This window comes from Eurytemora carolleeae, unplaced genomic scaffold, assembly GCF_000591075.1.
Source record: "Eurytemora carolleeae unplaced genomic scaffold, Eaff_2.0 scaffold69, whole genome shotgun sequence".
Lineage (NCBI taxonomy): Eukaryota > Metazoa > Arthropoda > Copepoda > Calanoida > Temoridae > Eurytemora > Eurytemora carolleeae.
In genome coordinates this window covers 1-27328 of record NW_019396021.1, presented here as the reverse complement: position 1 = coordinate 27328, position 27328 = coordinate 1, and the positions used below count along the sequence as shown (strand labels likewise).

General features: G+C 33.6%; 1 protein-coding gene across 1 annotated transcript; it reads left to right on the top strand.

The window, feature by feature from the left end:
• On the top strand, nucleotides 1–25343 carry LOC111696871 (uncharacterized). Its single transcript, XM_023466667.1, has 12 exons — nucleotides 1–56; nucleotides 5109–5158; nucleotides 7103–7305; nucleotides 12567–12715; nucleotides 13042–13072; nucleotides 13405–13461; nucleotides 14256–14345; nucleotides 16650–16741; nucleotides 17090–17173; nucleotides 23834–23870; nucleotides 24572–24601; nucleotides 25206–25343. Exons 3-12 carry the CDS (start codon nucleotides 7270–7272, stop codon nucleotides 25245–25247), a joined length of 648 nt encoding a protein of 215 aa, XP_023322435.1. The 5' UTR covers nucleotides 1–56; nucleotides 5109–5158; nucleotides 7103–7269; the 3' UTR covers nucleotides 25248–25343.
• Nucleotides 25344–27328: the final 1985 nt, after the last annotated feature.

The following is a 27328-nucleotide window of genomic DNA, read 5'->3' as shown; positions in this document are numbered from 1 at the left end:
GGTAGTTTGACAGTTTTTCTTCTGGTTCAACTCAGCCTCTGTACAGGACTTAATGTGTAAGTTTTGCATGGTTATTTTCCTGAGAAAACCAGACTTTATTTGATCAGCTGTTTTATCTTTATTTTGGATCCCCATCTATATATAAATTTGGCTTGTCTGGCTGTTTGTCTGTTTGTCACGTGACCACAGGAAAGGTTTATGAATGATAAAAATTTAAAAAAAAATGTGTTTTAAAGGTTTTAATTTTGTAAAAAAAATTAAATTCTTGAAAATCCGCGAATTTTTATTTTAAATCCGCAAAATTTTTTTCTTCTTTGTTTTAAAATGTAAACAAAAAGAACATGTTCACAATTTAAATAGAAGATGGGCGCGAAGCGCCCTTAAAGCCTAGTATAGAATATTTCACAGAAACAAAAGTTTGGAATTGCAGATTGATTTGATATTTTCAAACTTTATCTATTAAAAGAAGAATTTGCATTATACAGTGCATGGAATCCAAACAAACAGACAGACAGACAAACATAGATGTCTACTTTAAATATAGATATATTAGGAAAACAGGAAGGTAACGAAAACAGGAAATTAGAGAAATTATGAAAAATAAAGAAAACAGGAGAATTAAGATTAAAGTACATGAAACAAGTGAGATTTGTAAGATTCTTTTCCCTCTCCTCTGCTCCCAATCTATTCCCTCTCCTCTGCTCCCAATCTATTCTCTCTCCTCTGCTCCCATCTATTATCTCCTCTGCTACCATCCATTCTCTCTCCTCTGCTCCCAATCTATTTCCTCTCCTCTGCTCCCTTCTATTCACTCTTCTCTGCTCCCATCTATTCTCTCTTCTCTGCTCCAATCTATTCTCTATTCTCTGCTCCCATCTATTCCCTCTCCTCTGTTCCCATCTATTCTCTCTTCTCTGCTCCCATCTATACTCTCTCCTCTGCTCCCATCTATTCTCTATTCTCAGCTCCCATCTATTCCCTCTCCTCTGATCCCATTTATTCTCTCTCCTCTACTCCCATCTATTCTCAATTCTCTGCTCCAATCTATTCCCTCTCCTCTGCTTCAATCTATTCTCTCTTCTCTCTTCCCATCTATCGCTCTTCTCTGCTCCGAATCTATTCTCTCTTCTCTGTTCCATCTATACTCTCTCCTCTGCTCCCAATCTATTCTCTCTCCTCTGCTCCCATCTGTTCTGTCTCCTTTGCTCCCAATCTATTCTCTCTTCTCTGCTCCCATCTATTATCTCCTCTGCTACCATCCATTCTCTCCTCTGCTCCCATCTGTCGTTTTTTAAAAAGCGTTGTTTCGTGAACGATCGTTAACGACAACCCTTCGTTAACGATCGTTTTAAAAAACAATTGATTTTTAAAACGATCGTTATTTGTTTTCTAAAAGCTCAAAACGAGGGGGTCATTTTTAAAAACTATCGTTTCTCTCATCTGTCTTGTGTAACTGTTAGACTAGAACAGATTGATTAGAGGTTTAGAGGAAGATGAATCACACAACCTTATAAACCTTAAGCAAGCTCTTTCATTTTATATATATTATTTATCATTTATATTTGTCTAAAGCAAAATTACATTAAACAATATAAAAGTTTACAAACTAATACTCTTTTCTCTGGATATCGCATTGTATATTTGACAGGGTTTGCCAAAAAAAAAACAGCATGCAATATAAGACTTTTAGCATGAGTATAGTTTAGCTATTCAGAGGTGGTTTTCAGAGAAGGGGTTTCTTGGTCCCAGTCTAGTGTTTTTTGCTTTCTAGCAAAATCATGTTTTCTTGCGCCGCGTAAAAAAACATGAAAATCACACTTGAAAAAAAATTCAACAATGCATGTTTTTTCCTTGCGCTTGTTCGTTTTCATTCCAATCTTTCAACTTTGTTAAAAACTTTGATTTCATTTCATGAATATGATTTTATTTAGCAAAATCATGTTTTCTTGCGACGCGCAAAAAACATGAAAATCACACTTGAAAAAAATATAACAATGCATGTTTTTTCCTTGCGCTTGTGCGTTTTCATTCCAATCTTTCAACTTTGTTAAAAACTTTGATTTAATTTCATGAATATGATTTTATTTAGTAAAATCAAGTTTTCTTGCGCCGCGCAAAAAAACATGAAAATCACACTTGAAAAAAAATTTAACAATGCATGTTTTTTCCTTGTGCTTGTGTCTTTTTATTCCAATCTTTCAACTTTGTTAAAAACTTTGATTTCATTTCATGAATATGATTTTATTTAGCAAAATCATGTTTTCTTGCGCCGCGCAAAAAAACATGAAAATCACACTTGGAAAAAAATTCAACAATGCATGTTTTTTCCTTGCACTTGTGTTTTTTCATTGCAATTTTTCAACTTAGTTAAAAACTTTGATTTCATTTGATAAATATGATTTTATTTAGCAAAAACATTTTTTCTTGCGCCGCGCAAAAAACATGAAAATCACACTTGAAAAAAAATTCAACAATGCATGTTTTTTCCTTTCGCCTGTGCGTTTTCATTGCAATCTTTCAATTTTGTTAAAAACTTTTATTTCATTTCATGAATATGATTTTATTTAGCAAAATCATGATTTCTTGCGCCGCGCAAAAAAAACATGAAAATCATATTTGAAAAAAAATTCAACAATGCATGTTTTTTCCCTTTCGCTTGTGTGTTTTCATTCCAAACTTTCAACTTTTTTAAAAACTTTGATTTCATTTCATGAATATGATTTTATTTAGCAAAATCATGTTTTCTTGCGCCGCGCAAAAAAAACATGAAAATCACACTTGAAAAAAAAAATCAACAATGCATGTTTTTTCCTTGCGCTTGTGTGTTTTCATTCCAATCTTTCAACTTTGTTAAAAACTTCGATTTCACTTCATGAATATGATTTTATTTAAGAAAATCATGTTTTCTTGCGCCGCGCAAAAAAAATGAAAATCACACTGTAAGCGTAATAAGTTATATTTATTGTTAAAGGGACTGTAAGCGTAATAAGTTATATTTATTGTTAAAGGGATTGTAAGCGTAATAAGTTATATTTACTGGTAAAGGGACTGGAAGTGAAACAAGTTATAATATTTATTGTTAAAAGGATTGTAAGTGCCCATCCGACCTACGAAAAATGCCCATCCGATCTGCGAAAAATGCCCATACTTCCTACGAAAAGTGCCCATCCGACCTACGAAAAATGCCCATCCGACCTACGAAAAATGCCCATCCGACCTACGAAAAATGCCCATCCGACCTACGAAAAAGGCCCATCAGACCTACTAACGTGTCCAAGCGACAGCTTAAAGTAGGTCGGATGCACCAACATACTGTTTTTAATGTGCACCCATCCGACCTACAGTGCATCGGACCTACCACATCTGTTAAAACCACGTGTTTGTAGGTCTGATGGGAAGTAGAGGGGATGGACGTAGTTCCAAAAATACACCACCAAATTTCGAAGTTCTAACTGAAGACGACGTTTACATGGGTCTTTAGTCTATTTTTTCTAGTCTTTACTTTCCAAAAGAAATCTTTTCGTTTAATTATTTCCAAACCAAATAAAACCTTATGGCCCAACCTGTCGTCATTGCCTTAGTCTGTTCCACTTTAGTATTTATTCATTTTGATTGTAAGGCAGAGTTAACTGTTTCATCACCCAGTATTCTTATTCTAGTGTATGCTTGCGTCATAGTTGTTTTGTGCAGGGTGGATATTGAAGTGATGTCTAGGCCAGGTTTCAAGTGTAGAGCAGCATTTGTTGCGCAGGGTGGTAATCCAGTCATTTTTTTCCACAAATTTATCAGTGAATGTGTCTAGTTTCTTCAGATGACTCTGTGATATTGTATGAACAGTGAGCAGAAATCGAATAGAAGGAATGAAATAATGTTTGTAGATCCAGACTTTATATTCATCCCGAATAAGAAGTGCATTAATGTTTATTAGGTTTTTTTTTCAAATTCACTCTTGATGTAATCGAAAGCATCACTAAGGTTACCAGTAGGAAATAGAAGTTTGCCAAGGAATTTCTGCTCTTCTTGAAATACTGGGTGTCCCACGAAACATGACAGTATGCAAGACGAGTTGATTTTTTATATAATTTGCTGCGTTTATTTGTCAACCTAATTTTAGAAGTAAATTTCTAGAGATAATAATCACAAAATTCCCCAAGTCCTGCCATTTCCAAAATGTGGTCTGCCTTTTTTGTGCTGATATAAAGCTGAATTTCGGCAGGAACATTAAACCTTTTGAGGGTATGTATGATGAGAGGGTGCGGCACTGAACCAAATGCATCTTCTAAATCGAAAAATGTTACATGGACAAATTATTAATAAGAAAAAATGTGGATTTCCCCTTTTTTGCTCCTCTCACCCCTTAGATCCATCTCACCGCTACCGGCCGCCAGTAAATATGATTTCGGAGTTTTCTTCATAATTTGTAAATTCGTTAAAACTCAAATTAATTTGCGAAAATGAATTTGAAATTTGTCTAAAATTTCTAGAAATAAATTTATAAAAGCAACAGATCCGAACACTTTGCATTTTTATTATTCTAAACTGTAGGATCGAACAAGGCTTGCAGATAAATCATCAACAAAAACATATAATTATTACTTTGAAATGATCCCCTAAAAGTTTGTAAAACAAGTGACTTCAATAAAACATAACACACCATCGTATCTAATTTCAAAAAGTTGTCTTTTTATTAGTAGAGAGTGCTGTTGTCAAGTTGTAGGCATTAGTGAGAACATTTGTGTTTTGAATCTCTGTATTAACATTGAAAATCGGGCAAATTTTAACATTCTAATTACGACATTTTACATTATTAAGAGAAAATAATCAGTCAAATGGGTTGTATGAAGCAAAACTATAGTACAGTCGTCGTTATATATATATCAATACGATGAAGACAACTTTCGATTTCAAATTTTGATTTTTACCAAGCTTTTAAACAGTATGGATTCACACATACATGGAAACAAAGAGAGCTTATCAAATAAAAGCTTCTGTAAACTTGGAATTTGAAAAAAGCTTGTTATAAATCAAAACTTAAACAGAAAAGTCGTCTTCATAGTATTGATATAATCGCCTATATACCAATGTATTTTATATTTTCTTCATTTTAGTATTCCCGAGGATGGATATGAAGAACTTCGGAATCTGCTAAATCGTTTAGGTATTTTTTCTTAATTAAAGTTCATATTTTCCATACTGGAAAAATCCAAGATGACTAGAGGCTTATATTGTGTGTATATGTTATGGGAAAGGATATGATGGGAGGGGGATATGGCCGGAGGCAATCTATACATATATATATATATGTATATATATATATATATATATGCAAACTATACGTATATATCTACATAAATATAGTAGTTTCAAGGCTAATCTGAGTAATCGATTTTTGTTTTGTTTGATTTATTACATTCCAAACCAGAGAAGTGCAATGGCTCTAATAAAATATTCCCCTTTGTTTCGTCAATTATCTCTTCAACAACTTTCATATTTTGGTTAATTTACAATACATATTTATACCCTTGTAACAAAGTTTTAAAATGAAGAAGAAAATTGTTTACAATCATAATATACATGGATGAAAAATTAAATGTTCAATAGTTGATATTAGGGTTTTCAAGCTCTGTGTACTTGTAGCATCTAAAGATTAGATTTATTAAAGAAACGGTTAAGAATGGTTCCGGTCTTGATTTCAATAAGTTTAAATTGTTTGCTTCAGGAAAGGTTAATTCCGTAAGGTCTTTCCGGATTCAAATGAATCCGGAAGAAATAAAAAAAGTTTTAACAACTAATAAGCTTCCCAGAACATGATTTAACCTCTTTGTAACTTTAAAAATAAAGAAAAGTTTTTTGTTTGAGCAATCTTTTTTCTTTTTTCTGAAAAATCGAAATCTCATGGTAATTCGTAATATCTAATGTAATAAAGAGAGCAAAAAAAGCAGACCACATTTGGAAATACACGGGGAAGGATTTTTTTTATCATTATTAATGTTCCAAGAAACAAACTAGTAAAACTATGATCTCATGTGAAAGCCGCCATTTCCCCTTTTCATTATGTTTATTTGGATCCCCCATTCTTCTTTTAAAACCACTATTTCTTCCGTCACTAAAGTTAGTTTAGGGTGCCCCTTGTATCCAAACTGCAGTTTAGGGTGCACCTTGTATCCAAACAGTTTAGGGTGCACCTTTTATCCAAACAGTTTAGGGTGCACCTTGTATCCAAACAGTTTAGGGTGCACCTTGTATCCAAACAGTTTAGGGTGCACCTTGTATCCAAACAGTTCAGGGTGCACCTTGTATCATAACAGTTTAGGGTGCACCTTGTATCCAAACAGTTTTGGGTGCACCTTGTATCCAAACAGTTTAGGGTGCACCTTGTATCCAAACAGCTTAGGGTGCACCTTGTATCCAAACAGTTTAGGGTGCACCTTGTATCCAAACAGTTTAGGGTGCACCTCGTATCCAAACAGCTTAGGGTGCACCTTGAATCCAAACAGTTTAGGGTGCACCTTGTATCCAAACAGTTTAGGGTGCACCTTGTATCCAAACAGTTTAGGGTGCACCTTGTATCCAAACAGCTTAGGGTGCACCTTGTTTCCAAACAGTTTAGGGTGCACCTTGTATCCAAACAGTTTAGGGACACCTTGTTTATATATGGTTGATAAGATTAGTACCAAACGTATTATAAAAAGATGGTGATGAACAAAATGGTGTGCAAGTTGTAGAATCGAACGATTTTTTTTGCGAGGCCTGAGATTCAAACTTAAGTACTTTTTTTTATAAAAAATGGAAGAACATTTTTTCTTTAGATTGTGTCTCGATCTGCTGTTTCAACAAAAGTGTGCATTGTACAATGCAGGGAACCAGAATAAATGGAATTTGTGTCGTTTTTCTACCATTAAATATCAATAAGTTTTTAAATTTGCTCAGAACATTTTTAAAGAAAAATATCTGTTGCAACAACTACAAATTTCTTAGCGACATTTTGAGTAAATTAAACATCAAATACGACATTTATTCCTCATATTTCTGATTCCTTCTCTACATGTAAACACTTTTTTGGTATTCATGATTCATAAAGTTTATTCGATCTAAATATTAGAATCAAGAACCAGAACTCTGGAGGCTAGAGTAGAGTATCTAGAACAGGAGTTGAACTCAATCGATCAAATAACAAGGGAACAGAATTCCAGCGTTAAGATCACTAGGACGGATTCCCAGGTCGTTGAAATCTCTAGGCTTGAGAGGTTGGAGCAGAGGTTTGAGATTATGGAGGAGATCTTGGCTCAACCTGATGGGAAAGAGGTTAGATCAATTAAGGACATATACAGAAATATTTTTTATATCAGACGCCTTCCCCCCCCCCATAGAAGGTTCTATGTTTTGGAGGGGGTGGGAAAAATTTGAACTGTAAATTCAAAACATTTGACTTCTTGGATATCAGACATCTTCAGACATCTATATACATATACATTTTTTGCTTGTCTTGGTGTTTGTTTGTTTGTATCCAATAAACGTCAAAACGGCTGAACCGATCAGGCCCAACATTTTTGGGGACCTCGCATGACCCCAGGAAAGATTTAAGGATGTTCAAAATTTTAAAAATTTGCCTCTAACAAAATTAGATATCTGAAAATTTTGAAAATCCAGGTTTTTTTATTTATTCGCGAATTTTTTTTTCTTTACAATGTATACAAGGAGAACATGTTTACAATTAAAATATAAGATGAGCGCGAAGCACTCTAAAATCCTAGCAAATATAAACTACTTTAAAGGTACTTCATTCCAATTACCTTGCAAGTATTACTCAATCAGAAATTAACGAATTTGGCAGAATCTTGACTGCTCATAACTGGTATGAAATATTGAGCACTGATGATATAGATGAGAAAACTCGGAACTTTCACAATACTATCAGATCTAAATATGAAGAATTTTTTCCTGAAAAAAGTATCACTGTTAGTCCTCTAGATAAACCATGGATGACACCAGAGCTAAAAAGAATTAACAGAAAAATGAAGCAAGAATTTTGGAGCAATCGCAAAAGTCCTCTTTGGAAAACCCTACAGAAAAAATTTCTAACTGTAAAGAAAGCAAATTGTAAAAGATTTTACACCAGAATTTTTGATGAAGCCTTAAACTCCAGCCCCTCCCGTTGGTACAGTCTGGTTAAAAAGATAGACTCGCAAGATGTCAAATCTGAGTCTATCAATGTAGAATGTCTTAATGATATTCTTGACGAAGATGCAGCAGACTGTGTTGCTGAACACTTTGCCAGGATATCTCAAGAATATGAACCATTAAATAGAAATATTCTCCCATCCTTCCTTCCTTCTCTCCCCCCGCCAACTCTACATGAGCATGAAATATACAACGAACTGAGAATGATGAAAAGAACCAAATCCGTCCTTCCTATTGATCTTCCATATAAACTTAGAACCAAATTCGCAGCTGAGCTTGCCTAACCCTTGACTAACATTTTTAATACTTGTTTGCAGCAAGGAACATATCCAAAAATGTGGAAATTTGAATGGATAACACTGGTGCCTAAGTTGAAAAACCCAATTACAATAAAAGACCTTCGTAAGATTTCATGCACAAGTGATTTTAGTAAACTTTTTGAAAGGTTTCTGAGAAATTGGATTTTAGAAGATATAGAACCCAACCTTGATCCTGCACAGTATGGAAATCAAAAAGGAACAGGAGCTGATCATATGTTAATATCCTTAGTAGATAAAATCCTATCTCATCTAGACAACAACCTAGGATCCCCTGGAGTACTAGCAACTATGTTGGATTGGTCAGCTGCTTTTGATCGACAATGTCCCACTCTAGGGATCATAAAATTTATGAATCTAGGAGTTCATCCTGCTCTTCTCAGTGTAATATCAAGTTACTTGTCTAATAGATCAATGTCAGTAAAATTTAATGGAAGTACCTCTAAAACATACCAAATGCCGGGAGGTGGTCCACAGGGTACACTTCTTGGAGTACTGGAGTACCTAGTTCAATGCAATGATAATGCAGATTGTGTTAATACTGACTGCAGATTTAAATATGTTGACGATCTAACTATGCTTGAACTTCTCTATTTATCCAACCTTTCAACTGGAATATCCTCATATAACCATAAGCTGCATGTTGCATCAGATATTGGTATTGATAATATTTTTATCCCTCTGACCAACCTTCACACTCAGATATGCATTAACACAATATCAGACTGGACTAAACAGAATAAAATGATGCTTAATTGTGAGAAATCCAACTATATGCTATTCACCAGATATAAATCCAAGTTTAGTACCAGACTGAAACTAAATAGCTCTAACCTCCAAAGAGTCGAATCAATGAAGTTACTTGGAGTCTGGATAACTGAAAACCTAGATTGGGAGACTAATACAAGAGAAATATGCAAAAAGAGTTATGCCCGATTATCCCTACTCTGTAAACTCAAGTTTATTGGTATGAACCTGAAAGACCTGGTTAGAGTTTACATTGCGTATTTACGTAGTATTCTTGAGTACTGTTGTGTAGTATGGAGTTCCTCTTTAACCATAGCACAGGGTGAGGCCCTAGAAAGGGTTCAGAAGGTGTCCCTAAAAGTTATTCTAGGAGCAGTATATGTTAATTATCAATATGCTCTATCAGTTCTGGAACTAGAAACCTTAAGGATTAGGAGAGAGAAACTTTGTTTATCCTTTGCTAAAAAATGTCTAAAATCTCAAAGGCATTCTGCCCTATTCCCGGTAGAACCAGTCACTCACAACCACCAGCTACGGAACGTTGAACTATTTACTGTCAACTATGCTAGAATGGAGAAATACAGAAAATCTGCTATTCCCTATATGCAGAGAAAATTAAACTTCCTATGATATAACCTTATCTTAATCTGTGATAAAACCCATGATATATTCAATTATATTCTTATGAGAATGTTAATCATATTATAATATGTATTATGATCTTGATTTATCTCTAATAAATCTTACTTACTTACTTACTTACTTACTTACTTTATCTCTCCTTCAAAAAAAACTTTGTAAACTTAAAAGGGAGAATTAGGATACGGCACTGCAATAATTTATATTTTTTTGTGTGGTGGCGGGGGGGGGAGGACTCCCCTTAAAGCCTCCAATTCTGAACAGCAAGCTAATTCTTTTTATGATCTTCCCTCTTCAGTTTAAGATTTGAAAAATGAGCCATGAGCCACCACTATTTCCTCTTCGGGGCCACATATTAGCTTTTTTCTCTTCCGACATCCATAAGCCACCACTATTTCCCTTTCCGACCACCACATTTGACTCTTGCAGGCAAAACTAAATGGTACATTTATGGCCTTTACAGTGTTATTTTAAAAAATCAATAAATATATCATTCAGAAAAGTAATTTTGACCGGAAGAGTTAAATGTGGTGGTACGGAAGAGGAAATAGTGGTGGCTCATGGCTGCTGGAAGAAATAGGCTAATATGTGGCCCGGAAGAGGAANAATTATTTCAGAATTTAATCCAGAGATGGGATTTTAAAAGCTTAAACCCAAGTAAAACCCGGTCTTTTCGTCTGCTTAGACACAAGTAAAGCTCAAGTCAAGACCCGGGTTTTGGATGTCTTGAGTTTAATAAGAACCAACCATCTTGGGTTTTTCTATCTTTAAGGCTCGAGTCTTCAGCAGCTGATGATCGTAAATTTTGTAAAATCTTTTATATTTGTACATTTTAAATCTCGGGAATTATTTGTGGTGTAAAATTTTATTAATTACTAGCCTTATAGGGCGCTTCTTGCCCATATTCTAAATTAATTGTGAACATGTTCTCTTTGTGTACATCGTAAAACAAAACAAAAATAATTCGGGGATTTTCACAAAAAATTTCGTGGATTTTCAAAATTTTCAAAAATTTAATGAAGATCGAATTTTGATGGAGACAAATGTTTGAAATTTTGATCATAAAAAAACTTCCCTGTGGTCATGTAATGTCCCACAAAAAATTTGGGCCCGATCGATTCGGCCATTTTGACGTTTATTGGATACAAACAAACAAACAGACATACAGACACCCAAGCCAAATTTATATTTAGATGTAAAATAAACAATAAACATACAACTGTGTCTACATAAAGTTTTAACTTTCAAAATTTACATCTCCTTGTCACAGTTGATCTGACGGCATTATGTCTGCTATAGAGAGAAAGCTTGCAAAACAGTCTCTCATTGGTTGAATCAGAACCAATCCTGACTTGGGTTCTATCTAAGCCCGAGTTTGGGTTTTAGTCGGGTTTAAACAAAGATGATATATATATAGATATGCAGGCAGGTATAAATTTTGAGGTCTTGAGAAAAGGTGCAAACAGCACCATCTCTGTCGTATGCATGGCATTTTATCCTCTGGATTGTTGCTAATTTATCACTTTGTTTATGCGTGATAGCACTAAATGCGTACTTGTGTGTCTGTACCAGAAGAGTGTTTGTAAGTTTACTGTACTGGTCTGCAAAGCAGTGAGACTGGCTTTCTCTTGCCGGACAAGTGCCATTTCCTTTCCCTTTATTCCTGTTCCCTGTTCAAAAATTAGTTGTCTGCTACAAGCAATTTAGGAAGGAGGTTTCTACCTGCCTGCATATCTATATATATTATCTTTGGGTTTAAAGCTTTTAAAATCTCATCTCTGGATACAATACAACATTATTCTTAAATTGGGAATTACAAAGATGAGGCGTTGATAACTTTTATTCTCTGTAAACAAGTGTAAACGTTGTTGAGGGGTTTCAGGGGTTTCGGGTGTTTTAGGGGTTGAGGGTAGGGTGGGGGCATTAATTTAGAAGAAAACATTTGTTTAATCACAAATAGGACTAGAGAGAATCGATGGTAATGCACAGATATTATTAAGTTATAAATATTTCATGATTCGTTTCAATTACATTTTGTATCTTCAGGTCACTAAATTCGAACACTGATAAGATCTATCATAATTTTATGCACAACAGGGTTGAGAACCCTTTTATACCCTAGTGCGCCAGGCGTGTCTATCGGTATATAGACCTATATATGTATATGTTGTATATGTATAACATATAAATCAGAGTTGTTGCACTCCTCCCTCTTCACAATGTGTAGATGTACGCACAGAAGATTCAAAGCAAAGTATAGTTAAGATAATTAGATAAAATCAATGAGGTTGCTCATCTAAAAAGCAGAGTATCGAGGAGGAAGTAGCGGGACAGCGGTACTAAATTGATAAATAAAACTACCAATCAACTGTATTAAACAAAGTATTTTGATAACATTAATCTAATATTTTGCACTAATACACATAATAAAAAAAATATAAGAATCCTAATGCTAAGTTATTTTCTAATTCGAAGGTAGGGAACGTAGGAAACGGGGCCGGGTGAGGAGGAGAAAGTGGGGGGGGGGGTGTTAGGTGGTAATGCATAGATTAAATATTTAATCTTTGTGAAAATAATAATTAATGATAGAGCCCAGAAAGATCATTTGAGAAGGATTTTCTAGACTTAAGTTATAAAAATTAATATCTCTGATAGATGAATTAAAAAGACACTTAAATTAAGGATGTTAAGTACGATGAACTACAACAAGGATATGGAACCGGGAAACAATTTCTCTTTCCCTTCATCCCTGCATCCAGTTCAACTGCAGCATCATCTTCGACATCATGCTCATGCACATCAGAGATACAGGAGCTTAATGACGTTATCAAGTAAAATATTATTATTATTCTGGTTTTGAATTGGGTGATGATATTATTATTGGTGATGATGCTGTATTTGCTTTTGATGTTGTTGTTGTTGTTGATCGGCAATGATTTTGTTGTTGGCAATGATGATGTAGGATTTTATTAACTTGATGATGGTATTGATGTTGGTGATGATGTGGTATTTGTTGATGATGTTGTTGATAATGATGGTATGAATGCTGACATTGTTATTGTCGATTATCTATTCTTTTTTAATGTGAATGGTTTTGTTTTTTATTGATATTCTTTGGATTAGTTCGAAATTTTCAATTCAACAAGTTTTATTTCAGTTTTGTATCAGCTAGGTCTAAACCAGTACAGGTCCTAATTTTATAACATATTTCTTTTCATTATTTATTAAATTTCTATATTACATATCATTTGCTAAACTATATTTTGAATATACATTACATACACGATGTAAAAGTAAAAATGAATTATTTAGAAATTGTAAAATCGGAACAAAAAGCTTTACATTAATTGACTTTTAATTTCAAAAAAGAAATATATCTTTTTACTCTTTTAAAGCGGTATCGTGTATGTACTTTGTGACACCATTTAACTGTTTTTGGTAAAATCTTTCATTTTTATACTTTATGAACAAACAATTCTATAAAGCCTAAAATCTAATTCATGAAAACTTTTCTTTGAAGGGAGGTGTAACCGGAGGTTATGAAATATTTGATGAGGCTCAATTTCAATATAGTGAGGTAAGATTCATAGTTATGATATTCCAAATGGTTTTATCAAAAGTATTAAAAAGGATCAATATTGTATAAATATTTCAGACTTTTCTAGAAATCATAATTTGGAACATATTTAAAAGTTCTTAATTAAAAGCATTTACATTTAGCCTTATTTTTGGTTTAAATTGCACGGTATTCATAGTGTTATTACATATTATTAATTTGGTATTGATTTTAAAACTAAGTTGGTATTATTATTAGCCGTTATTGAAATTGGTATTGGTATTAATATTGATATTGGTATTGATATTGATATTGGTATTAATATTGATATTGATATAAAAAATCACAATTTACTATGTAGTTTGGACCCGCCTAACCAGAGTAGGTTGTTTTAATTGGTTGACCCACTATAAACGAATGAGAATTGCAGATAAAAACAATGTACATTGTACATTTTAAACATAAGAATGATAATAAATCAGGTAAAAGGTAAGGAGGAGGTGAGGTATTGGTATTAGTATTGGTATTAGTATTGGTATTGGTATTGGTATTGGTATTGGTATTGGTATTGGTATTAGTATTGGTATTGATATTGGTATTTCTATTGGTATTGTTATTGGTATTAATATTGGTATTGGTATTGGTATTGATATTGGTATTAGTATTAGTATTGGTATTGGTATTGGTATTGGTAATGATATTGGTATTGATATTGGTATTGATATTAGTATTAGTATTAATATTGGTATAAGAATTAATTTGAAATTAATAATAGAATAGAAAATGTTTAACAAACTATGAATCGAACTATTTAGATATTTGCGAATATAACGAACCTATACAGTAAGGTTCAGGCCAACAGAGCGGATATAGATACTAAATGCAGCAAGAAGAAATGTGATATGGTGAGCTAGAACTGTAAAATAATTAACATAAATTGATCTTCATCAATTTGACCACTAATCAATGTTAAAATGTCTTCTCAAGCCCAATCTCATTTTCACGAACACTGGTTTTAAAGGGACTGCTTTAATAATCCTCCGATTAAAGGGACTGTTTTAATATTCCTCCAATTAAAGGGACTGCTTTAATATTCCTCCAATTAAAGGGACTGCTTTAATAATCCTCCAATTAAAGGGACTGTTTTAATATTCCTCCAATTAAAGGGACTGCTTTAATAATCCTTCAATTAAAGGGACTGCAATAATATTTCTCCAATTAAAGGGACTGCTTTAATATTCTTCCAATTAAAGGGACTGCTTTAATATTCCTCCAATTAAAGGGACTGCTTTAATATTCCTTCGATTAAAGGAACTGCTTTAATATTCTTCCAATTAAAGGGACTGCTTTAATATTCCTCCAATTAAAGGGACTGCTTTAATAATCCTGTAATTAAAGGGACTGCTTTTATATTACTCCAATTAAAGGGACTGCTTTAATAATCCTCCAATTAAAGGGACTGCTTTAATAATCCCCCAATTAAAGGGACTGCTTTAATATTCCTCCAATTAAAGAGAGACATGCCCTATACACAACGATGAAGCCTGGATCTTTTCAATAATTCGGAAGCTAAATTCTTCATGGTTTCTGCTGTAAAAAAAGTTCAAGATAATTCTGCAGATAAACTACAGTTAAAGGGAACATTTAAAATAATACTTGAGGCCGAATTTAAAGAATTTGAGCCGCGGCTCAAATATGGTTGGTTCCACTTAAATTCGTATCAAATCTTTCAAGATTCAAACCGGTTTCAATTGAAACCGGTTTTTGGGGGATTTGAGACGTGGTTCATATTAATTAAATTCGGACTTTATTCAGACAAAGTATACCGTTGTGAATCGGAAATGCCACTCTATCGATGAAGGGTCACTTTAAATTACGTTTACAGTCCCTTTTGTGGTATCTATGAGCACCTATTTTGTAAATTGTATATTGTTTAACAAACGTGTATTTTTCTAAGATTTATGAGCATAAAAAGTAGTATTTAAATACCTATTAAATCTCAAATCCGAACCAGAGGCAATTTTTAGAAAAAGTAAACACATGTGTGTATTAGATACTTGACTTAATCAACCGCAATTGTGGTAGTTTCTTCTCATTATTTAAAAATAAGTATCTATGCATGAAACAATTAACAGTTATGTATATAAGTCTGTATAATGTATCTACCCAAACACATGCGATAAAATTGCAGGGTGTCTCAAAGAATGCCTTATTATACAATAAGACTCAACAAACTGTGGAATAGGAAGACTTATTAATTTAATCAGTTTAATTTTTTTGAAAAACGATCGCTTCGTTCTGAAAACGACGACGAAAAATCGAAAACAAAACGATCTTTTTTAAAATTGATCGTATTTTTTAAAAGCTCGTTTTTTAAAAAGGTCGTTTTTCAAAACGATCGTTTTTTAAAAAGGTGGTTTTTCAAAACGATCGTTTTTTATCAAAATCATCGTTTTGTTAATGACTACCCTTCGTTAACGATTGTTAACGAAGAGAGGAAACCAACCTTGAGGGCATCTATACTTATCACTGAGTAGTTTTTATGAAAATATCAAGAAGTTTTAGCTCCCCCACAACTTTTAAACTTCAATAAAGTTGCATATAATTTTTTTTTCAAAAACGACAGTTTTTCCCAAAACGACCGTTTTTAAAATTCGTCGTTTCGTTAACGATCGTTAATGACAACCCTTCGTTAACGATTGGTAACAAGGACCATTCGTTAACGATTCTTAACATAATTGTTAATAAAATTTATATTTAAAAAAAACGATAGTTTTTTAAAAAAACAATCGTATAAAAAATGGTCGCAAATAGTTTTTATAAAAGCAATCGTTATTCGTTTTCTAAAATTTCAAAAGGAGTGGGTCGTCTTTAAAAACGATAGTATTTTTCCGAAAACGAAATGATCGTTTTTGAAAACGATTGAAAAAAGAAACAAAAAACGATCGTTTAACGTTTTAACAACCCTACCCCCATGCCATATTCATGTTAACCTACCCTTTACGCCAAATTATTTTACCCACAATAAAGAAGATATTGCCGTTGTTCTGCCCAAAACAAATCTATTTTGATTCTTTATGTCGCTGCTGCATAAATCTGCTGGATGAAACCAAAATTTGAAGATGTCGGAAATTCAAGTCTTTAAATGAGGGACAATGTCACTTAAAATAAAGTTGACAGTGCTTTTCTGAAGAAAATAATTTGTTTAGATATTGAACAAGGCAAAGAAGGTGAACCAAATGGTAAAGTTCCTCTCCACCATGAACATCACTTACTTAGAGACCGTCGTGAACATGCTCAGGAACACAAACTTTAATCTATATTTTATTTCTAATTTAGAAAGTAAAACCTGGAAGCAAATAAATCTAAAATTTCTCTAAAACGATCAATTAAGTAAAGAAAATTGCGAAAAGGGAAATGCCCCCCTTCCCCCTAATGTTGTGTAATATCAATCTTATTTCTAAAATATGACTATGACATTTTAATTTCAAAGGAATAGTGATTTTTAAGGATTTTTGTAATTCTTTTGTTAAAAGCTTTTGATATCTAATAACTTTCAAATTCTAGCAGATTAATTTAAAATCTTTCTGTCATACGAATTTTAATTGTAATTATATTACTAATTGTTTATTGTTTGTGCGTACTGCAGTACAAGTACTGCCACTGCTACATTAACCAACCTGGACGCATGTTTGAAGGATCCCACCTCTGCTACATGTACTGCTGCTTATGGGTGAGTAAAACCAAGAATGATATATTTCTTTATATTATTGGTGTACTGTAGTTTCTGGGACAAATGTAAACAAAACTAAGCTAGATCCGGGCTGGGATTATTTACATTCCTACCAGATATTGTTTATTGACTGCTCCTATGCTCATAGGTTAAGCAGGCATAACATAAGACATAAGACATAAGATACAATTAGGGTGACTGGCAAAAATTCTCCCAAATAAAGATTTAATTTATTCGAAAAAATAATGGCTTGTTCAACGAACTACTCAGGTAGTTCGATGTGAGTGGGTACACAATAGCAGTACTATGCACACCACCAACCTCGTTATATAACGCCTAGTTGGCCTTTTTGGGTTTAACCTAGATTAATATGAAATGGAAATGAAGTATAGAATATTAGAAAGATTAATTTGAAGTTGAGGTGTAAACTTATAAATTTATACTTACCTAAAGTGTTGTTAGGTATAATTTGAATTTAAGGGGTAAACAATAAACATGTATTAAAAAATAGTTATAGGGATTATCAGTATTCTAGCCAGCATTTCGTAAATCATAAACTTAATTGCTTAAATTAATCTTACTTTTAGTTCAGCCTGATATGGATTTTAGAGAAGAATTGGTCCCTTAGTTCAATCAGTATATATCCTCGTGTCACATAATCTTGCAAGGGTAGGTTTTTTTGGCCTCCAAGGAATTTCCTTACAATGTTGACTGGTTGTTCTCCCAGTTGCCTGTTAGTGTCAATCCAAGACTGTAGAGAGACTTCTTCTGATACATCAAGTGACTTTCTAACATCTACCATAGCAGTACATTGTACAAGGAGATGAATTTCATTATTTCCCAGTCCTTGACCGCCAGCTTTGCCTTCTTCTTTGGGGGAGATGCTATGAGTGAAGGCGCCATAATCAAACCAATCTTCTCAATTGTTTTCCCCTCTGGCGTCAACTTCATGATACTTGTTCTGCTCTGCTTAGCATACAAAGTTTTAACCTCTTTGTACAGAGTTTCGTATTTTCTGGCCTCTTTTTTAGCTTCATCAATTTCCTCCTTTGCTCCTGACAACTTTATTGTGAGCTTTTTGATCTTACTTTCATTTTGAGCAATGTTGGCCGAACTTACTGCTCCATAAGCCGAATGCTTAAGCAGTTTTCCCTCTGCTGTTTGTAATTGTTTTCTTAGGGACTTAATATCCCTTTCTAAGGATACATTTGTTAGCTTCAGAGCAGACTCAGACTCCGATGATTCATCAATTTTCCTTTGCTGATCAAGACACTTCTCTCGCAGCCTGACTAACTCTGATTTCGAGGCATTATTCTGCAAAATATAAAAATAACAAATCCAAAATACAATTCCTAGGTTTTAAAGTTCTTTATTTTGCCACAAAACTGGGCTTTTTAGGTGTGATATTTTTTACTAGAAATGAAGCTTATCTTATATAATTAGAAAAAATCCAAATTCTAGAGTGATGTAAATATGAATGTTTTAGGTTAAAATGTCTTATATGTTGTTACTCTGAAACTTTTCCCAAAAACTGTCTTAGTAAAGACAATAGCAACGCAAAGCTTAAGCAATGCGGAGAGCTAAAAAACTCTGATTTTTCGCTAATATTCCCAGGGTATGTTTCTAGAGATTTGATTTGCAATGCTGTAACATTCCTTTTTACAACACTCCCAAAGATGGACAATTTCCGACTATAGACTCTATAAGGAAAAACTATATTAAATGACTTACTTTTATCTGTCAGAATATATTTCACAAAGGTAGAGAATAGAGTGACAATATACAAAGTTTACAAAGCTTTTATTCCAAAGAAATCACAAGGGGTTGCACTTGCGCACAAATATATAAAGGATAACATACTATAGATAATGAAATTCCTTGACATACATTATTTCATTGGATACATAAACGATTGTACATCAAATATTGGTCTGTTATTGGTCGATAAAAAAAGTTTCGTGATTCTATTGGATGTTTTAGAATAAACTAGTAAAGGATTGGTCTGGCGCGCAGCCTAGTTTACTAAGTTGAACTTTAGATAGAAAGTAGGTTACAAAGATATAGACATCTGGGTCTGGGAGTATGTTGAAATGCATGATAAAACCCAAACTGTATTTTTCGTTGCTATGCCAAGACAGTAATTTAAACATCTAGATGTAAAAGTTTGAAGGTGTTTAACAATTTTTAGAGAAACATACATTTTAGTTTATCTAAATGTGACAAAAAATGTCACAAAATATACTCAATAAAATCTTTTAAGACATAAGACGTAAGACATAACTTCATAAAACACTACAAATCTTAGCCTGCTTCTTTATCTGAAGCCAACAGGCTATTGACCGTGTACCTAACTTCTTCATCCATTTCTTCCAAAGACCTTGTCTGTCATGAAACTTTTCAGATTTGATTCCCAGTCCTCATTTGAACGCTGAAGATGAGAGGGGCTTGCCTGGTTTACAACCCCAGAATCATCCAGGTCATCCATAAAGTGTACCCTTTTCACTGATTGTGAAGTGGAGCCATAACCAAAACTGCCCAGCGTTTCGGCAAGAGAGTTTGAGTCCAGGATCTCCTGGATCTCTATGCTGTGGTGCTTCTTGTCCCCCTTGAAGCCTGCCACATCAAAAAACGTTTTTTAGGGACTGTTGGTCCTTTGCCCAGCTAACACAAACCGAGAACGGTAAATAGTTGTGTTTAACAAGATAGCACAGAACTTGATTTAATTTTGGCTCATCATTTTGTATCTCTGCGTTTACATCAACACAGCCATGATCTCAGCCATGCCAGTCTTTCAGGCTGGCTAACACTCGCTGTCTGTTTTTGGCTGCCTCCTGCTTGCTGGGATTTGGTAGCCCTGTGGGGGTCAGCTTGGCTGCACTGAGCATGTTAGCCCAGTGTGGGAAAGCCCCTGCAATATCATCTTTGATGAAGGAGCAAATAAATATCCCCTTATGTACCATTAGGCCACCTTTTCTAGTGGATGGCAGGTCTGAGCTTTTATACACTGTTGACGTGTAAATTTTGTCCAGGGTCGACATTTTTCTGTAAAAGAAGTTCGGTAAAATTCTCCCATTTCTGTCATACTGGATTTATCTCCTGATATTGCACACCAATAACTCCTTCAAATTATACATCCCTCTCCTTCACCTAGATTAGTAAATTTTATTACAAGCAAAGATAAACATTTAAAATACTAACATATACCACCTGTGATGTTATGGATAATATGAAGTATAATATATAATATGAAGGATAATATAATATTAGGGATAAAGTGAAGGGTATTTTATTATAACCCCAAATTTAATTATCTCAAAGCTGTAAGACATAAAGTACATTAAGAAAGAGCAGGATTTTTTAGCCCATCAAATATGTTGAAACTTTTAGTTTTTCATACACCCACGGATTTAATTATACTAAAACTGCAATAATTCAAGAGAAGTTAAATTACTTATATTTTAAACCCCCCCCCCCCCATCATACCCAGCAGCCCCTTCCTCTCAGCAACCTGCTGGGAACATAACAAAAATAATCACAGATGTGAGTTTATGTTATGCTCCAAACTGAAAATCTGAATTATTCAACCAAACTCAACGCCAATCATTATTCCATCCATTCAAAGTTCAAGATTTAGAAACATAACAGGGTTCACATTAAAGTATAAATATATTTTAATTCCGGCCTTTTAAAGATATTGAGTTACAAACATAACAGTTTTAACATCATTCAATAAAAATAATTTGTTAAAGAAAAGTAGCCTGTGTCCCAAGGGTTGGTGGAATACAGCAAAGAAAATTGCAACATACGACCTCGGAACCTAGAGATGCAACCTTTCTCTGTCTCCTGGTATGGTCGACTGGTGTGTGGCCGAGCTTACCCTAACATCTCTGTATTTAATTCCTGTGCACACCCCGTTTTAATTTTCTCCGCCTCGAGTCTATAGCCTTTTCCATTCGCAGAAGAGCTGTGAAAAGTATCCTGTATTCTGTTGATATCCTCCTGGTGTAGCTGGGGGTGGATATCCTCCTGAGGAACTAGGTGGATATCCAGGGTAGGATGGTTGTGCTGGACTAGGGTAGGGTGGATATCCTGAAGTAGGGGGGTAACCAGGACGGTATGGTTGAGGAGGATAAGGAGTTCCTTGGTTTCCTTGCGGATAAGGGAATCCTTGTCCTGGAGACTGTGGGTAAGGTAATCCTACTTCCTTTGGTCTGCTGTAGACTGGTGGCTGTTCACTTGTATCCTATGAAAGCTTTATCGTCCGTAGCCCCCAAAGGCGAACTGTTTGGTAGGTTCAGGAATGCTAAGAAGTAAGCAACCATACTGAGGATAAACCCTAGAAGTACTATAGGATCCCGACCTCGTTTTACCGTCAAGCTACCAAATATACCGAACAAGGCCCCGCCTAGAACCTCGCCGAGGGCGACAAATATCCCGCTCATCGCAGTCAAATCCTTGGCCTCCTTGCCAAACGCGTTGGTATACCCGATAGATGTTCCGTAAACTGAGGACCAAATATTCTGCTGAACTCCAGTATAGTAGAAGGTCACACTTAGTAGAAGCATATCCTTGGTTACGAACAGCTTGGCAGAGTCCTTCAGGGCCTCAAGCGGACCCTTAGCAGAGGTTGTAGATTCCGCCCAGGGAGTAGGACGGAGAAAAAACATTAAACATGTTCCAGCCACGGTTACACAGAGAAGAACAATTCCAACAGTATTTCTTGTCGCCTCGTCGATATATTCCGTCCCGCTTCTGCTGAACATGAAGAACACGAAGATGTTTCCAATGAAGCTGGAGGAGATGGACATTGCCCAGAATATTCCAGAGTTTCGGGCCATTGTTGAGTCATCCGAGTTCAAGGAGAGAAAATTACCCTGAGCTGTCCAGATTATCGCTGCTCCTACTCCAAGTAGAGCAGAAGAAACGTAGAGAAGAATATCATTTAAGATTAGGAGCTGAGCAATAAATAATCCATAGGCGACTGCTCCAACTATCATTGTCACTCTTGGTAAAAAAGCGTTTTCAGGATTCAACTTTCTCTTTGAAACCCAGTATTGCATATATTGTTCCATGAAAGATTTTTTGACTGCCATCTAACGGCCACTTTTTGCATATAATACACATTCAGGGGTTAAGTTTTACAACTTCTAAAGAAATACTCCAATTTTTTAATATGAATTATAAAATTTTTGAATTTAGTCTATTTTTGAAGATTCTGTATTTCATATTCAGAGGATCCTTAAATATCCCTGAATACAAAGATGTCTGCTGGTCGTGTACAGTGCTTGTACACAATAGCACATGCTGTGGAAAATCTCTGAGTGAAAACAACAATAGTATTTGTCCATCAGAGACAATTATTTGACAAAGATTTAATCGGAAAATTAGGAAATTATGCGTTTTTGTTTCACTGCCAAAAAAAAGATCGTTCATTTGGTTCTATTTTTAGTTCGGTCATGCAAATATCTTCTCTCAGCGCTAAAATTTTATATAGTGGAAGAAGATATTAGAATAAATAGTTTTGAAAGTAAAACTTCTCAAAATTTTGTGGAAACTTTATAATTCCAAAAACGAAAGGAACGAATGAACGAAGCGAAATAGTTTCATTTTATCCTAAAATTTTCATATCATTGAACTGATTTTATGTTATTTTTAGCTACCTGACTGTGTATATTCAGGGGGGCTGGATCTTAGCAAATATGCATTACGCTTTTTGAGTACAAATGATAGGAAGGTTTTGTATCTTGAATTTTACTCGGTTTTCTCAGAACCGTTGATTAAGGATGAAGCTCTGTAAAAGACTGTAATAGAACGTTTTCCTGTAAAAATGTAATCCTGCACACGAAAAAGGTCTTGTGGATTTTAATAGTTAAATGGAAATAAATTCTCCAAAATAAATATTTTCAGAAATCACCCTGGAGTACTGTAATATAAAGATTGATCTTTGGAAGTTAATTGCATGGCCTGAACAATTAGTAAAGATTAACGTGCATTATCACTCTATATACTTTAACCTCGTTTGTTGAAGTGTTTATAAAACCACGATTTGGAATTGCCGGATAAAATATTGATAATCAAATTTACTCCAATATTATCAGTACTATAGCTATGGTATTTTCGTGACAAAATAAAACGGACACTTTTCACTATTCAATAAAGTTCGATATTTTAAACTGGTTTGATGTGAATAGAAATTATGATTTCTCAGACCTGACCAGACACTGAAATCTACGAAACTTTGTGGATAATTTTTAATTTAGGTGTTTACGGATGATTAACTTATATTACGTTATAATTTTGTTTGTATTAAAGAGACTGTACATGAATACAATTTCAAGTGACCCTCATACGCAGGTAGCAATGGTCACCTTTGTCTGTTTAAGTATGAATTAGTTATCAATGTTTATAATTTTGAAAAATAATTATTTTCAATTGTTGGTTCTCAGCAAAGTTACTTGCGAATTTCTTCTTCTGGAAAACATACAAGAATAACCTAGAAAGACGACAATTTATCTTCCAAATAATTGATTAGATAATTGGTTTCAAAGGTATTGCTCTTAAGAAAGCATTACCATGTTTACAAGGCGGGTCACTTGAAATTACGTTTACAGTCCCTTTGATAATAATTTTTTAACCGTTGGTGAAACTGTCTTGTTACAGGGACGCTGCAGCACTTCCTACTATTCTTGCATCCAAGGAATATTAAATCAAGATTATACAAAAGTTTTAGATCAAAATATTAATGCTTAAGATTAATTCTAAGCCAAGGGACATTCAAATACAGGGTGTCCTACAAAAATGGGCTGTTCTGAGTTTATTTTTCTCACTTAAACTACACGCATTCATGCAAAATAATGTTTACTGCATTCGGTAAATATTATTTTTTTTTTAACAAATTGACCCAAGAAACTTTATGGTTTCAAGACGATTTAAATTTGACAGTTGCAAAACGACTGAAAGATCGTCTTTGATTTTTGGAATAATTTGCGACATTTATTCGTAAACCAAATTTTAGAAGTAGAATTCTAGCCTTAATATTCTCAAAACACCCCTAGTCCAACATAATGTGTGCCTTTTTTGTGCTTTTAATATTACCGGAGATATGAAGAGTTTCCTCAAGATTTCGAAAATGTTGGTTTTATTTAATAAAATGGAATAATATAAACTTACAACTTAAATAAGTGTTCGTGCACTGCAGTGGCTCCTTAACACTGTTGAATAGGAAGACGACATTTAAGCAATATTATCGGTTTTCAGTTTGAAAATTAAGTATTGAGTAAAATGGGACTGTCTACACTGCACCTTTTCTATTTAAAGTGATAACTTAAGTCGTCTTCCTATTCCACAGTATTATAGGTATCACCGTATCCTATAATCTTAATTTATATTGATATATAGTGTGCTGGATCAGTGTGTACTGCACTTCAGGTAAATGGAAATGAATATATTAATATCAATTTATACATCTTGAATGATAAACTGTGATAAGAATTTGTTCTTAAATTGTATGCATCGTGGCATCGATGAAAAAACTCCCCAGTTGGCTTTTTGGAGTATTTACATTTATATACATACATTGCTTGGATGTCTGGGTGTATGTTAGTATCCAATAAACGTCAAAACGGCTGAACCGATCGGGCTCAATTTTTTTGTGAGACCTCGTGTGACCCCAGGGAAGGTTTATAGATGATCAAAATTTTAAATATTTGCCTCCAACAAAATTCGATTTTTAAACCACGAACTTAACAAAGAGAAAATGTTAACAATTAAAATAGAAGATGGGCACGAAGCGACCTGAAAGCCTAGTATGTGTTGATTTTACTTAAAGAAATAGGGCTGTGGAAGCTCCAGCATATAGCATGTTAAACATCACATATGCAATAAATATAAGTAACAGTATACTATGTACAATGAATTTTCCGTATATTGGAGCGCATCGAGAGTAACGACAACCTTATTGTACAACCTTGACATACACACTGTAAATTGTACACTATATAATTACTCCTCTGAGAAAAACTAAATATTTTAGAGCTGTATGACGAATCCTACTTCTGCAGCATGTACAGGTTAGCGTCATATGTATGTACAATTCTTTTTATTGTGTTAATAACAAGGAGCGAAATTTATTGAAATATTATTCAGACGACTTTACTATTGTTTCAGATCTTTGAAGCAGATTAATGAAGTCATAACCACAAAATAGCCCTAGTCATTAAATTAAATGAAATAAAAACAAAGTTTTTCAAATCTCTGCTGAATTTAAAAGCACAAAAAGGCACATTATGTAAATGGCAGGTTTAGGGTTATTTTGGGATTATTTTTTGTATAATCATACTTTTTGAAATAGGTTATAAATAAATGACACAAACTATTTTAAAGATCATAGACTATCTTGTATTCGTCTCTCAATAGTTGATGAATTTCACTCCTTTTCTGAACATCACTGCATCACTGCAAATAATACTATAATTTTAAAGCTTCTTTAATTTGTACCTTCAGGAATATGAAAATTAGCTTTATGTTTTCCACCTAAAAATAAGTTTTTAAAATTCAAAAACTCTGAGAGTTAAGATTCTTTACACAATGCAAGTAAAGAGGAAATGCCAGTGATGAGTGGTAAGAACAGTTGTATCTAAATTGATCACACCACACGTTAAAAAAAATATTTTTTGACATCTTTGAACGTAAAAACAGTTTCATTTGCACGTTTTGAGCACATCCACCAGAGTTCAATGCACTCTAATTGAACGTTTCAAGTACACTTTTTGCATGACGTTATTAGAACAATGATACTTAATGCACGTTATTTATAAACAACCATTATTTCTTTCACTTTTTGCACGTTATTGTTACATCAACCATAGTTGAATGCATTCTTTTTTGAACGACCAGATATAGCACGCTAGAAAAAAAACAATGAAATTATGCTGCACGTTTAATACATTTGGTTGATATTGAAATTATGATCAGATTTTTTCATTTTACAATAATCCACGATTAAAGGGCCAGTAATAAATCCAAACAACGCAAAAATAAAAAAGGTCCAACATTTGTAACAATTTTTTGTATCTATTTTTATTCAATTGCACCAGACTTGAACACGGTTAAACAGTTTTCAAGTTATACAGATACATTAAACGCAGAAGAGAGACTTTATTTCTCGCCTTAAATATTAAATAAAAGTGTTTTCTGCTGAAGATAAAAACACGTGTAAAACTAAGTCAATTTTAAATCATATTTTTATAAAAAAAGTTTGCTCTTTCGAATAAAATTTATTAAATAGATATTATATTATTTCTACATTTATCTAGGATTACAAACCTTGATATATTATATTTGCATTTATCTAGGATTACAAACCTTGATATATTATATTTGCATTTATCTAGGATTACAAACCTTGATATATTATAATTGCATTTATCTAGGATTACAAACCTAGAAACATTATATCTACATTTATCTAGGATTACAAACCGAGATACATTATCTACATTTATCTAGGATTACAAACCTAGAAACACTATATCTACATTTATCTAGGATTACAAACCTAGATACATTATATCTAGGATTACAAACCTAGATACATATTATCTAAATTTATCTAGAATTACAAACCTAGAAACATTTTATCTACATTTATCTAGGATTACAAACTGAAATACCTTTTATCTACATTTATCTAGGATTACAAACGTAGAAACATTATATTTACATTTATCTAGGAATACTAACCCAGATACATTATATCTACATTTATCTAGGATTACTAACCCAGATACATTATCTACATTTATCTAGGATTACAAACCGAGATACATTATATCTAGGATTACAAACCTAGATACATTATATCTACATTTATCTAGGATTACAAACTGAGATACCTTTTATCTACATTTATCGAGGATTGCAAACGTAGAAACATTATATTTACATTTATCTAGGATTACAAAACTAGATACCTTCTATATATAAATATGGCTTGTCTGTCTGTTTGTTTGTATCTAATAAACGTCAAAACGGCTGAACCGATCGGGCCCAAATTTTTTGTTGGACATCTAGGGACCCCAGGGAAGGTTTATGAATGATCAAAATTTCAAATATTTGTCTCCATCAAAATTCGATTCTCATTAAATTTTTAAAAAT

Coding starts and splice junctions, on each gene's coding strand:
- LOC111696871 (XM_023466667.1), top strand. CDS start 7,270: ATGGAGGAGATCTTGGCTCAACCTGATGGGAAAGAG. Junction 13,073..13,404: donor CTAGGTCTAAACCAGTACAG/GTCCTAATTTTA, acceptor TTTTCTTTGAAG/GGAGGTGTAACCGGAGGTTA. Junction 16,742..17,089: donor ACCGTCGTGAACATGCTCAG/GAACACAAACTT, acceptor TGCGTACTGCAG/TACAAGTACTGCCACTGCTA.